General features: G+C 42.6%; 1 protein-coding gene across 8 annotated transcripts in view; it reads left to right on the plus strand.

Moving 5' to 3' along the window:
- The window catches only part of ZZEF1 (zinc finger ZZ-type and EF-hand domain containing 1), a 130,209-nt gene that overhangs the window by 99,132 nt on the left and 16,877 nt on the right, over positions 1-14,200 (plus strand). For 6 of the 8 annotated variants that reach the window (XM_089900570.1, XM_089900566.1, XM_089900569.1 and 3 more), the window contains 6 exons: positions 3,962-4,112; positions 5,525-5,664; positions 5,999-6,276; positions 7,340-7,514; positions 8,002-8,134; positions 12,840-13,045. In XM_089900570.1, the coding sequence (XP_089756696.1) occupies positions 3,962-4,112; positions 5,525-5,664; positions 5,999-6,276; positions 7,340-7,514; positions 8,002-8,134; positions 12,840-13,045 (1,083 nt within the window). The remainder of the gene's footprint in view (positions 1-3,961; positions 4,113-5,524; positions 5,665-5,998; positions 6,277-7,339; positions 7,515-8,001; positions 8,135-12,839; positions 13,046-14,200) is intronic. The other 2 variants (XM_089900568.1, XM_022595931.2) reach the window with 1 other exon arrangement.

Below are 14,200 nucleotides of genomic sequence, written 5' to 3' on the forward strand. Positions count from 1 at the left end.
CTTTGGTTTTCTCGTCGGTAAAAATGGAAGGATAATAATGATAATACCAATTCCTTAGGATTGTTGTGAGGATTTACATGCATTACATACATTGAATTAATGTCTATAAAGTGCTTAAAACAGTGTTCAGGAACTTCCCTGATGGTCCAGTGGTTAAGACTCCATGCTCCCAGTGCAGGGGGCCTGGGTTCGATCCCTGGTTGGGGAGCTAGATCCCGCATGCCGCAACTAAGATCCTGCATGCCACAACTAAGATCCCGCATGCTGCAGCGAAGATCCCACATGCCGCAACTAAGATCCTGCATGCCGCAAGTAAGATCCCACATGCCACAGCTGAAGAGCCCGCATGCCACAGTGAAAAGCCTGCACGCTGGAACAAAGATTTCCTCACAGAGCAACGAAGATCCCGCATGCTGCAACTGAGACCCGACACAACCAAATAAATAAATAGATAAATAAGTAAACATTTTTTTAAGAAAAGCAGTGTTCGTAGTAAGTTCCCTGTCAGTGTTAATTACTCCTGTTTCCTGCCTCCTGTGGTTTTTATAAGAATCGAACAAGATTATGCACCTAAAGAGATTGGTTCCTGACCTATGGTGAACACTGTATATGTGAAACTATTTTTATATTCAGCCAACAAATAGGTGATACTAATTGCTTACTACTTACCAAGTAGTTTACATATGTAGTTTAGAGTAGTTTGCATATGCTTGTGTAAGTAGAGGAAAAGCCTTCCTGGATCCAGGTGGAACCTGTGACAGTGACATTAAGATTGTTCTGTGGAAGAGCAAGCAGAGCTTCCATGATGCTGCCTCCAAAGCTTGAGCTGATGCTGTAAATGCCCCTGGCTTTGCCTCAAGAGCTGCTGCTGTTTCTGTCCTCTGTCTCTGTTGTGGAGAATCCCCATTTGGTGGTTATAGCTCACTGGGATCCTGTTGTCATTTAGAGGAAGGCAAAAGCAAAGGTAGCTGGCAAAAACTTGAAAATTCTATTAGCTTCATTCCGCCAGAGAGCCAGCACAGGACAAGTGACATAATAACCTTTGTCAAGCCTGTTTTGACCACAAAACCCCTTCTCCAGGCAGCATCGTACCCACCCACAGATTATGGTGGGGCAGAAAGAACGTTATCAGCAGAGACAGGATAAATCAGCAGTCTTGTCTTCACCTTTGAGCCTGGGAATAACTGTACCTTCTTGTGAGCTCCCAGCATCTTATGCTACCCATCAGCACAGCGCTCCCCATGTATCTACTTATTCATTTATTTATATGAAAATGGACTCGGTGAATTTTTTTTATTCAATGGATTAAAATCTTTTACTTTTTATTACTTATTTTGTTGCTCATATTGTCCCGTGTTTGGCCAATGGAAACTTCCAGCTGGCTTTTGTGTCCTTTTGATATGTCTCCATTATTATTTGAGCACTTTCTTAATTTTTGATACAAAAAGATGTTTCAGGCTTATCTTAGGCTTTCCCTGCGTAGGGACTGGAATCAGCCTTTTTCTAAGGATCTCCCAGGGCATTATTTTTATTCCTGAGGTGTCCCTACCTTTTGGGTCCTCTTCCCATCAGCAGCTGGGTATACCCAGGGTACCCTGCCTCTGCTTCTGGCTCTTAGTCTTCTCTCTAGCAAATTGCAGTTTCCAACACTGTGCCCACAACAGAACCCAAACGTCCCCACTACAATGGCCCTAAGAACCATATCCTATTTGGGCCCTGAGTACAAATCACTTGTTTTTGAACTTCTGCACGTTTCTAGCCAATCCTAGGCTGTATTAAGGGTATTGTCCCTCCTTCCCTCTAATGTCTAGAGATACTTTTTGTTTTAAACAACTGAGAAAGCAGTCTCAGCCAGAGACATCATCTGTCTACAACGGCCTCTGGCCAGTAATGAGACCCTCTTGAGTGCCATGTGGTGCAACTGCAGTGGCTCTTTGGAGTCCTGTGATAACAGGAAAGAAGATCAAGACTAACATTATTAGCCAGAACTTTGGAATTATATTGTTTCCACAAAGGGCCACATAGTACAGAGAGTATAGTGTTGGAGATCTTTTCAGAGGGTACATTTTTAACAAGGCAGGTAGCTCTCCCAGTCTCGGTCCCCTTTTTGGACAATCTTTTTTTTTTCTATTAAATAACTGTATTTAAACTTACATAGAGATTGAGAAATCCAAGATCAAGAAACAAGTCAGGAACAGAGCTGGGAAAAAAGGTCAGGTCTATGGATCTCAGCTTCATAGGAGAGAGAGAAGGTAGGGGACACGGTGGAAAGTAAAGGCACATTTGTCTTCATGTGGGTGAAGCTGATAATGTGTCGATTCATGATGTAGATGTGTTATCTTCCAAATGCAGAAAGCAGTTAGCTGACTTAACACAGGGAAAAACCGACAGTGACATGAGGACGGGGGAGGAGTCGCTAATTCGTGTCATGGGGGCAGGTATCTGTGTCACTGACTTTAATGATATTTTTGACTTGAACAGCCATTTTCTTTTTTTTTTCTTTGAAAACCTCATAGTCCTCAGGGCTCAGATCATGGCCTTTGGCAAGTGCCATCGTCAGGGAAGTCATGAAGCCGTCCTCACTTATGTTGACTAGAAAAATAATACATACCTTCCTGCAATCAGGAAGTGTGTATAAATAGTCCTTCCATGAGTAGAGCATGCTGAACCAGATAGCCACGGGTTTTTTTTGCAAGGAGGCTGAAGCTTTGACATGTACAATTAACCCTTCGATAAAAGGTGACTCCAATGTCACCATTGGATGACTCATTAATAAGCAGAAGTTCATCCTTAGTTGTCCATTTTCACTTACCATGTTTTCATTGTTGGCAGCCAAGTAAATGGTACTCCAGTTTCCAGTCCACTCTTCAAGCACCCACATTTTCTCTTCCATTTCCATTTCTTCTTCTGTATCTTGGGCAATACAGAGAATGCCTTAATTAAAAAAGTATATTGTTGTAAAAATGTCGCTGATGGACTTGCTCGATGCAGGGTTACCACAAACCTCAGAAAGCTCCAGTCATCCTGTGGTCAAACAGAACTGGTGCTGTGATCAGTTTCAAGCTTAGATTCAAGTTCCATTCTGTGTCTTGGTTCCGTGGTGTGCTTCGGGCAAATCTCCTGGACAATCTTATAGCCACCACTTTCTTCTTGGGGTGTTGAGGGTAGGATTGATGTTGAGGTTACAGTATCTGGAGAAGGGAGGATAAGTCAGCTGCCGCTGGGAGATGTCAGGATCTTCTCATGAGTGTTTAGTGTTGGACAATGCTCCATCTTTGGCTCCAAAGTGTCCTGCCTTCGCAGACTCCTTGGAGCTAGGGTGCCTCCACCATGCACAGAAGGCTTCCTGCCTGGCCTGGTTTCCACATATAAGCCTGTGTGACAGCAAGGAAAAGTACCCTGAGGGCCCAGGGAGTGCAGGTGATTCTTGGGGTGACTCTGAGTGACTCCTAAGGAAATTCAGGTCAAGGACTGTCACCCTGCCAGTGTGGGCAGCTCACTGCCAGACTCCTGAGCCCAGAAAACCCTCCCAGCTCCAATGAGGGCCCCCTTTATAAGTCTCTCTGCCAAAATGGAATTCTCAAAGGTGTAAAGTCAGCTTACTGTGCTAGAAGGAAATCCACACCTTTGTTTTCTTTTTCCCCAAGAGAAGAACTGTCCATACCTGGCTTCTGGAAGATAAATAGAATGTGTTAGAGGTTTGTACCAGAGCCATTGCTTATGTGACTGCAGGCTCTGACAGAGTGGCATTTGGAAGGTGTTGGGGGGATGTGATGCAGTGATTACTGTCTTAATTAGAGTACAGATTTATCATCAGAAACGAGGGGCATTCTCTAATTCAAAAGTATTTTTGTTTGTGAAGACTGATTGGCTAGTGATTTTAAAAGTTATATTAGATTAACAAGTAAACTTTTTTAAGAAAGAAACCTTAATTCTTTTACACTCACCGTTTTGTTTTTAGGGGAAGAGGGATGCCCCTAAGGAAGTCAGACGTTTAGACTGCAAGCAGAGGAGCAAGGCAGGGGGAGCTGCATCATTACTGAAGGGTCCTTCCTGCCAGACGCAGATTTCAGACTCACCTGCGGATGCCTGTGCACCTACAGCGCTTTCAGGTGAAGACTCTTTTGACAGTTACCTTGATCTCTCATCTTAAAGTTCATGCATACCTGTCCCTGACTTATTCCTCGCACACAATTTAAAATTGGCTAGCACCCAAGGCTGCATGGTTTCTCAGTTCTGCATCAGATGGTACTGATAACACTTTGAAAGTCACCTTTTCTCCATCTTGCCTGCTTTCCTACCTTGTTTATTCCCTAATTTACTGAGTGCCTTCTATGTGCCAAGCACTGTGCTAGGCCCTGGGGTTGAAACAGGGACCAAGTCAGACAGATAGACACATAGCTCCTGCCCTCACAGTGCTGACAGTCTGGGAGGGTTTAAGACAAAGATGTGTGTAACTGATTTGAGCTGGGATGTGATTCTGTCCAGGAGAGAGGCCCAAGTGGGTGTTAGCGGTGATCGGTGTGTAGCTGGAACAGGTTGTGTCAGTGTAAAGCCCTTGTAAATAAGGCCTGCACAGGACCTTCAATGTGCTGAGATCTACTGGGGGGAAGGGCATTCAGGGCAGAAAGAACTACACGAGCAAAGAAAGGCCCCAGAGTGGGAACCCCCAGAGAATCCAGGCAGTCCCTTGGGGGGCAGGTGTGTAGGGAGGGAGTGGAGCACTGGAAGGTGGAAGTGGAGAGGGGCTGTGCACTCTGCTGTGGAGGCCCTTGGACACCTGCTGTGGATGGCAGCGCAAGGTCAGGGCTGTTTCAGGGCAACTGAGGAGCCAGGAGTGGGAGCGCTGTGGGCAGAAGGAGCGCGGCAGCGATGTCAGCCCAGTCCAGGACGGCTCGGGAAGGCGGGATCCTCCCCACACGGCCTCTCTGTGACAGGCAGGGTTGAGCGCCGGCATCCTGCCCCGTCTGTGGGGCCAGCTCTCAGATGGGGCTGACGCTTATCTCTGCAGGGCCTATAATTCTAAGGTCCAGAAAACAGTTTGACTCCATGTCTATCCAGGTCATCAAAATCCACTCTGGTCTGATTCCATCTGAGGAGCAGCATCCTGGTTCACATACAGTTTATTCATCCATCGAGTATTTATTGAATAGCTGCTGTGCTCCAGAAACATTTCTAGGTGTTTGTGATACATCGTTGAAAAAAACAAAAATCTAGAAGGGAAGCCAGACGGTAAACGATCAATATCAAATAATATGGTGTGTTAAAAGGTAATTAAATGCCATGAGCGCAAAAGAGCAGGGGAATGGAGAGCGCAGAGGGGTTGGGAGAGATCGGAGGGCAGGCTCAACCTTAAACCAGGGTGATCAGGACAGACCTCCTTGAGTAAGACGTGTTCAGCAATAGGTTTTTAAAGTCCCAGCTTGATTCTGTAGCGGCACAGGAACAGTGCAATGGTTTACTTGCCTCTTCATACACATATAGAACCTGGCAAAATCTGAAAGCTTGGTGTTTTACAACTCAGATGCTGAAAATTCAGAAGCATCATCTCAGAAGCCCATCGAGGAAAAGGCAGTTACTCCAAGCCCTGAGCAGGTGTTCGCTGAGTGTTCCCAGAAGAGGATTTTGGGATTATTAGCAGCCATGTTACCTCCCTTAAACTCGGTAAGAGACAAATTGGCATTTAAAAAAAGGGGGGGTGGGGTGGGTAGTGTTATGCATAGAAAAAATTTTTGGAAAGCCATATACTGAAATTAACTGTTAATTGCAGTCGTCTGTGTATCCCTGGGGTAGGATTATAAATTACAAGTAGGATTGTAAGATGATACCTGAGAATGTTTATTTCACAGTCGATTGTCCCTAAGCCATTTGTGAAAGACACTGCATAATTCCTTTGGCACCAGGCCAGTTATAAATAATATATGAAGGAGATGGAGTGTTTAGTTGGTGTGGTGACATAGATTTTTGTGTTGAACACATTCTTCTTCTCTCTCGACAGGATCCCACAGTCCCCCTGATAGACCTGGAGCACGTGCTCCCACTCATGTTCCAGGTCGTCGTCTCCAATGCAGGCCACCTGAATGAAACGTATCACCTCACCCTGGGTCTTCTCGGCCAGCTGATCATCCGCCTTTCACCCGCGGAGGCCGACGCCGCAGTGACCAAGGTCCTCTCGGCCAAACACAGCCTGTTTGCAGCAGGGGACAGTTCCACTTTGCCGGATGGCTGGAAGACCACCCACCTGCTCTTTAGCCTGGGAGCTGTGTGTCTGGACAGGTAGCCGCCCTCACTGTGCCCCACCTTGGTGTTCATTGACTTAGGTCAGTGATCTGGCTGTTGACTAATTTCAGCGTGCTTCCCTGCTCTTGTCTAGGGATCTTTTGTGGGAGTGGAATTTGTTTTATTAGCAACACTGTCAGCCAACATTAAAACTGTGCTTAAAACCCACATTAAGACAGCTGTGCAGTCTGGGCACTCTCTGGTGATATATATTCCGGTTGGTTCTTTCCTGAGAGTAATAAGTGTAGGCTTTGGGGTTGAAGAAAATAGATCTATTTTCATTATATAAAAGTAACATAATCACAATACCAAATTTGGAAAACCAAAATGAGGGGGAAAAATCACCTCGCCTTGTACCACATCAATGCATCTGGTGCTGTTTTATTCTCCCCACTGCCACCACACTGCTTGCAGGATCTCAGCTCCCTGACCAGGGACTGAACCCCGGGCCATGGCAGTGAAAGCCCAGGATCCTAACCACTAGGCCACCAGGGAACTCCCTGGTGCTATTTTAGTATATATTTCCTGTGCGTTTTTTTCTGTACGTGAATGTGAGTGTGCACAAGTGCACATGGTGCATGACCTTTTATAGAGATTTTTAAAAGCATAGCTGTAGACTTGAGTATATAAGTAACAAATCTTGATATTCCCCCCCCCACACACTTATCATTATATGAAAAGCATCATTCTGGTAGTTTTTTTGTTTGTTTGTTTTGTTTTTGACTACATTTATTCCAGGAAATCAAGGAGGGTTTACAGTTTTAAAATCACTACATTAACAACAACCAAAATGGGAGTGAGGGAGTACAATGTGATCATATCAACCAGTGAAGACAAATCATTTGATAAAGCACAACAATGTGTTCATGATTTAAAGAAAAAAAGAATAGAGGAGTAGGCTCCTGATCAGATAAAGAGTTGTCTAACATTCTGGTAGTTTTTAAATTAATATAATGAATGGCTCATTGGCATGCTTCTGGGTCTGCCTTTGAGTGTGGCGACCTGATGAGTTGAATTTGGAGCCTCTGCGCTGCCATCTAATGGAGCTCTTGCCTTCTAGCCGCGTGGGCTTGGACTGGGCCTGCTCCATGGCGGAGATCCTGCGGTCACTCAACAGCGCCCCCCTGTGGCGTGACGTCATTGCCACCTTCACAGACCACTGCATCAAGCAGCTGCCCTTCCAGCTGAAGCACACCAACATCTTCACGCTGCTGGTGCTGGTCGGCTTCCCCCAGGTACGCCACTGAAGGCCTGGCCTCCTCTTCATCACGTGCACAGCGTGTATCTTTGGAAGTTTTTTTTCTTTAGTTGTACAATTTGCCTTTACAGTATTGGTATATTTTCAAGATTATGGTATGGTTTGTTCAACTTGCATTTTTAACAGTTTTAGCCATTTGATTCATTTTCTTGGCTTTGAATAATAGGTAACTGTAATATATTAAATTACAGAGAACTTCAAAATACAGTTGTTCACTTTGGCATTCATCTTGATCTCATTTCTACTCTTCACGTCTCTCAACCGGTTGGGACGAAGGGGACTGTGAAAACATGGCTTTATCCAGCAAGCACTTAAACCAATTCTGTGCCAGGCCTGTGTCAGGCCCTGGACTTAGAGATGGGAAGAACCCTGTCCTTGAGTGCTTGTTGAAGTCAGCGGCACAAGCAAAAGGCACTGTGCTCTATATGCTGCTGAGTTGCCTTTTCTGTCTGTGTCTTGTTTAGGTCCTCTGCGCGGGGACCCGCTGTGTTTATATGGATAATGCCAACGAACCACATAATGTGATCATCTTGAAGCACTTTACTGAGAAGAACAGGGCTGTGATCGTCAACGTCAAAACCCGGAAGAGGAAAACAGGTCCCAAGCATAATTATTTTTTCTAAGAATGAGAGACAGTTGTCCAATCTCTGTATACCCTAAAATCAGTTAAGATATCTTGGTTCTTCCCCTGCATGTGAATTTTTAAAAAACAAGTTATAGCTCCGCGAACTTCTTTTTGCTTGTCTCTGACGTGATGTGGTTGAATTGGAATCACTTTGAAGGCCCTTTCCACACTGTTATTTTGTGTACATGGCTCTGTGTTTTTGAGTTGGCTAGATGTTTAGGTTCTGAACATTAACTCTTTTCATTTGCCAGTGTCATTTGTTTTCTAATGGGTAATTTAAATATATGATGGAGTCAGGTGGCTACAGGACTGTAAAATAACTTCACATAATTGTATTGGCATTCATGTCACTTTCCACTTTGTTTCATCAATAGAACAGTGAAGGTACATCATTATGTGCCCAGGTCTGCTCTTGAAATAACCTGCTTTATCATTCAGCTTCAGCACTAGGCACTGTCTGTGCTATTTTTGTGTACTGTGCAATGTAAAGGTCAAGGCTTATTTATTTATTTGTTTGTTTGTTTGCATGTGACTGTCCCATTGTTCTACGACCATTTGTTGAACAGACTATTCTTTCTTCATTGAATTATCTTGGCAACTTTGTGAAAATTAATTGACCCATGTATGTTTGTGTCTATTTGTGGATTCTGTTACTTTCCATTAATCTATATATCTGTCCTTACGCAAATACCACATTGTCTTGACTGTTGTAGATTTCTCCTGAGTATTGAAATCAGGTTCTCCAACTTTGTTATTCTTCAGAATTGTTGGCTAGTCTAGTTCCTTTGTCTTTCTGTATAATTTTAGAATCAGCTTGTCAGTTTCTATTAAAGAACCTGTTGGACTTTTTTTTTTTAATTAATATTTATTTGTTTATTTTTATTTTGGCCACACCGAGTCTTAGTTGTGGCATTCGGTTCTTTCCTTGTGGCATTCGGGATCATTAGTTGTGACAAGCAGAGTCCTTTCAGCTGGGACATGTGAACTCTGAGTTGCGGCATGCATGTGGGATCTAGTTCCCTGACCAGGGATCGAACCCGAGCCCCCTGCATTGGGAGCACAAAGGCTTAGCCACTGGACCACCAGGGAAGTCCCCCTGCTGGACTTTTGATTGGCATTGTATTGAATCTATAGATCCATTTGGGGAGAATTGACATCTTACCAATACTGAGTCTTTTGACTTGGGAGCATGGTATCTCTCCATTCACTTATGGGATAAATTTGGGTCTTATAAAATGTAGATCTTTAATTTCTCTGAATTTCACATGGGGTATCAGATGCCTCTTCTCATTCCTGGTTTTGGTAATTTATATCTTTTCTTTTTTGTTTCATAGGCTAGCCAGAGATTTATCAATTTATTGGATCTGCCAAGGACCAGCTTTTGGTTTCATTGATTTTTCTCTGTTTTCCCTTTTATTGATTTCTATCTTTCCATTATTAATTTCCTTATTTCTTCTTACTTTGAGTTTAATTTGCTCTTTTTTCTTTTTCTGGTTTCTTAAAGTGGAAGTCTAAGTCACTGATTTGAGACCTTTCTTTTTTTGTCGATAGAAGCACTTTAATGCTGTGAATTTCCTGTTAGGTGTGGCTTTATCCACATCCATAATTTTTGATATGTTGTGTTATCATTTTCATTCAGGTCAGAGTATTTTCTATTCATCTTGTGATTTTTTTCTTTCTTCTGTGATTATTTAAAATTTTGTTGTTTAATTTCCAAATATTTGGGGGTATTCCAGATACCTTTCTGTTATTGATTGCAAGTTGTGGTCAGAGAACATACTATGAATGATTTCAGTCCTATTAGATTACTGCAACTTGTTTTATGGTCAAAAATTTAGTCTGTTTCAAATAAGATTCCATGTGCACTTGAAAAAAAATGCATATACTGTGTTGTTGGTAGAGTGTCCTATAGATATCATTGAGATCAAGTCATTTGACAGTGCTGTTCAAGTCTTCTATACTCTTACTGATTTTTTGTCTATTTGTTCTAACAATTACTGAGAAAGGAATGTTGAGGTATCCAGCTATAATTGCGTGTATGGTCTGTTTCTCATTTCATTATGAAACGTTCCTTTATATCCCTAATAATATTCCGTGTTCTGAAATCTACTTTAATATTTAGGTAGCCTCTCTAGCTTTTTTGTTGTTGTTGTTACTAACATTTGCATGATGCATCTTTTTCTATTCTTTTGCTTTAACCTCCCTGTGTCTTTACATTTCAAGTGTAGATAGCACATAGTGGAGTCTTCGTTTTTAATCCAGTCTGACAATACCTGCCCTTTTTTTTGTTGTTTTTTTATGGAAGTATAGTTGATTTACAATGTCATGCTAGTTTCAGGTTTACAGCACAGTGATTCAATATATATATTCTTTTTTCAGATTCTTTTCCTTTATAGGTTATTACAAAATATTGAGTATAGTTTCCTGTGCTATACAGTAGGTCCTTGTTGGTTATCTGTTTTATATGTAGTAGTGTATGTCTGTTAATCTCAAACTCCTAATTTATCCCTCCCCAATACCTGCCTTTTTTTTTTTTAATTATTTATTTATTTTTGCAGTGTTGGGTCTTCATTTCTATGCGTGGGCTTTCTCTAGTTGTGGCGAGCAGGGGCTACTCTTTGTTGCAGTGTGCGAGCTTCTCATTGTCGTGGCTTCTCTTGTTGCAGAGCATGGGCTCTAGGTGCATGAGGTTCAGTAGCACGCGGGCTCTAGAGTGCAGACTCAGTAGTTGTGGCACACAGGCTTAGTTGCTCCGCGGCATGTCGGATCTTCCCGGGCCAGGGATCGAACCCATGTCCCCTGCATTGGCAGGCGGATTCTTAACCACTGTGCCACCAGGGAAGCCCCTCTACTATATTCTTGCTTGTTTTTTGTTTGTCACATCTGTTCTTTGTTCTTTTTTCCTTCTAACTTCTTTTGGATTGAGTTGTTTTTGTTTCTGTTTTTTTAATGATTCCATGTTATCTCCACTATTAGCTTTAAAGTATATCTTATTTTTTTAGTGGTTGCTTTAGGGTTTACAGTAGTTTACCTTCAAATAATTTCTTACTGGTTGCATTAGGGTTTATAATATACACCTTTAACTCATCGTGGTCTATCTTCAAACAGTCTACCACTTCACATATAGTGAAGAAACATAGGTTTTGTATTTTTATTCCATCATCTTTTGTACTGTTGTTGTCACACATTTTACTTTTACATGATATAAACCTTACAATACATTATTTATTTTGTTTTAAAAGTCACATACTTTAAAAGGGATCTTAGAGTGAGAAAACAATAGCTTTAATATTTAGCCACATATTTACCATTTCAGGTGCTCTTCATTCCTTTGTATAAGTTCAGGTTTGTACCTGGTATCATTTTTTTTTTTCCTGAAAAACTTCCCTTAATATCTCTTGTAGTGCAGGTCTGCTGCTACAAAATCATTATTTTGGTTCGTCCTGCCAAACCAAAGAAATATTTACTTTGACTTCATCTGTGAGATGAATTTTTCTAGGTAAAAAATTGTAGGCTGAGAGTTTTTTCTTTGCACACCTTAAAGATATTGATCTTTTTTCTTTTGGTTTGCATAGTTTCTGCCATGAAGTCAGCTGTCATTCTCTGTTACTCTTCAAAATGTGTCTCTTTTCTCCACCTGCTTTTAAGATTTTTCTCTTAATCACTGCTTTTTAGCATTTTGATTATGATGTGCCTTGGCATGATTTTCATTATGTTTCTTCTGCTTGATGGTTTAAAGAGCTCCTGGATCTACAGATTTATAGTTTTCATCAAATTTGGGATTTTTTTGATCATTATGTCTTCAAATAGTTTTATGCCCCCGACTAGGACACTTCCACTCTCACTGGTCGGAAGACAGAATATTCTCAGAGTTCTTTGTGAGCTCCAAGAATTGTTCTGCCTACTCCTTTTTGACAGTTCTTTCCTAGAACTAGGTAGTTTCCTATCTAGTTTCCTCTCACATTTGTGTAGATCAGTATTCAGCCAAATACTCATGAGGAACCCTCTGTAGATATCTAGAGAGGTCTCCCACACACCCCTCTCTCTGTGCATCTCTCTTCTCTGTGATATCGTGTCCCATAAGTTCTAGCTGCCATGACTTCCCTGAACTCTGATCTCTGTCTCCTCAGTTCATTAAAACTGGACTTGGATTTCCACTCCATGCTGTGCAGGCTGGAAATTGTCTCCAGATAGCCAGGGCTATTGGAAGGCTCACCTGGTTTATGTCCCTTCTTTCAGGGGTCATCGTCCTGTACTACCTATTGTCCAATGTCTGCAAACCATCGTTTCATGTATTTTTCCAGGGTTCTGGTTGTTTAATGTAAGAGAGTAAATCCGATCCCTTTTACTCAGGCTTGTTCTGAAATGGAAGTCTCTCATGTGTTCTGTGTTTATGAACTTCCTTTAACACCTTTGGAGACAACCTGTTTGTGTGAGTAGTAGGAATGTGAATTGCATCTCTTGGTGGCTTGGTGGGTAGGTGGCCCGGTACCACTTTTGTGCTCAGCTGCAAGCTGGCCTTAAATATAATGGCTAAGTTTGAAGCCAGAGAGATTTGTGTTTTGGGGTCTGCAGTTCTTGCTTCAGTAAGGCACATTACTGGGGAAGAAACTTATCTGCAGGAAGTATTAACTGTGCTTTTTGTGCCTTCTTTTCCTGCCTGACACCACCCTTCAGTGAAGGACTACCAGCTGGTCCAGAAAGGAGGAGGACCGGAATGCAGCAACTCTCAGGCCCAGCTGAGCCAATACTCCCAGCACTTTGCCTTTATTGCCAGTCACCTTCTGCAAACCAGCATGGACAGCCATTGTCCCGAGGCAGTGGAAGCAACTTGGGTCCTGTCCCTGGCCCTCAAAGGATTATACAAAACACTAAAGGTGGTGGTGAGCTTCTTCCATTTGCTAATGAATCTGACTGTGATTTAACACCTGCAGGGTATTAACTAGAAGGACATACCATCTGATTTCAATGGATGGTTAATCATAGGTTCTTGATTATTTTTAGAAATAATTGGCACCTTGCACAAGGATAACTTTAAGGAAGAAACAGAGTTTTCCCAATAGTTGGTTCTCTGTAATTTTTCAGTCCTGCCTCATGGAACCAGGTACCACTACCTAATGGGCCCATAACCTTGGAAGATGAGAAGAAAAATTGACTGAACAGTTTCTCACTTGCCTCTGAACCACAGTCCCTTCTGGTTCATCCTAGGAAGAATAAAGGGGGCTAATATCTTACGGGATCTTGGAGCAATAGGTTTGGCATATGGTGTAAGAGAAGACAGACAAGTTAAAGAGCTGGGCGATAATTGACATGGAGATGGGAAGCCTTGACTTGTGGGGAACATGATTCTTCTACCATCTGAGGGGCATCGATAGGGAGGATCTTTCCAACAGAACTAGCCATGAGAGAAGGATCTCATTTGGAAAGTTTATGCGTTCCCTGACTTTGGCAACACTGGCGAGGAGGCCGTGGAACGACTCAAGCACCACAAGGAGATTGGACTAGATGGCATTTCAGCTCTGGCCCAGCCCTGAGAGTTTATATTTTTAGGCTGGAGACCACACATCTGCTGTTTGTTGATTTCATGGCATTTATCACAATCTACTATTGTTTTAGTTGTTTACATTACAGTAGGAAAGAGAAAATAAACTCCCTGAGGGCAGAGACCATTTCTGTCTTTGAATCCTTCATTCTGTAAATACATGTCTATTTGTTGAGCACCAGGGGCTAGATGGAACTGAGTACGTAGTGTTGAACTAGAAAGAATGTCCCTGTTGTCATGGAGCTTTCAGCCTAAACTGCAAGGGAGACAGCAAAGAGCCTGCAAGGAAATCCACCATGAGTCAGAAAGAGCCTTTCTGAGGAGGTGAAATCTGAGGTGATAAATAAGGAGTCTGGGCAGAGCATTACATCCTGGGAGAGGTCAAACTCCAGGCCTGGTTGTCAGGGAGCAGAAGGAACTACCTTAGGGCTTCAGGAAAGTGCCGAGGAGGAGATGAGACCACAGAGACAGGCAGGGAGCCTGTGGGACCTTGTCA

This window comes from Delphinapterus leucas, chromosome 19 (assembly GCF_059928025.1).
Source record: "Delphinapterus leucas isolate spDelLeu-1000000601 "Yukka" chromosome 19, BTC_Dleu_Yukka2, whole genome shotgun sequence".
In the NCBI taxonomy this organism is placed as follows: Eukaryota; Metazoa; Chordata; class Mammalia; order Artiodactyla; family Monodontidae; genus Delphinapterus; species Delphinapterus leucas.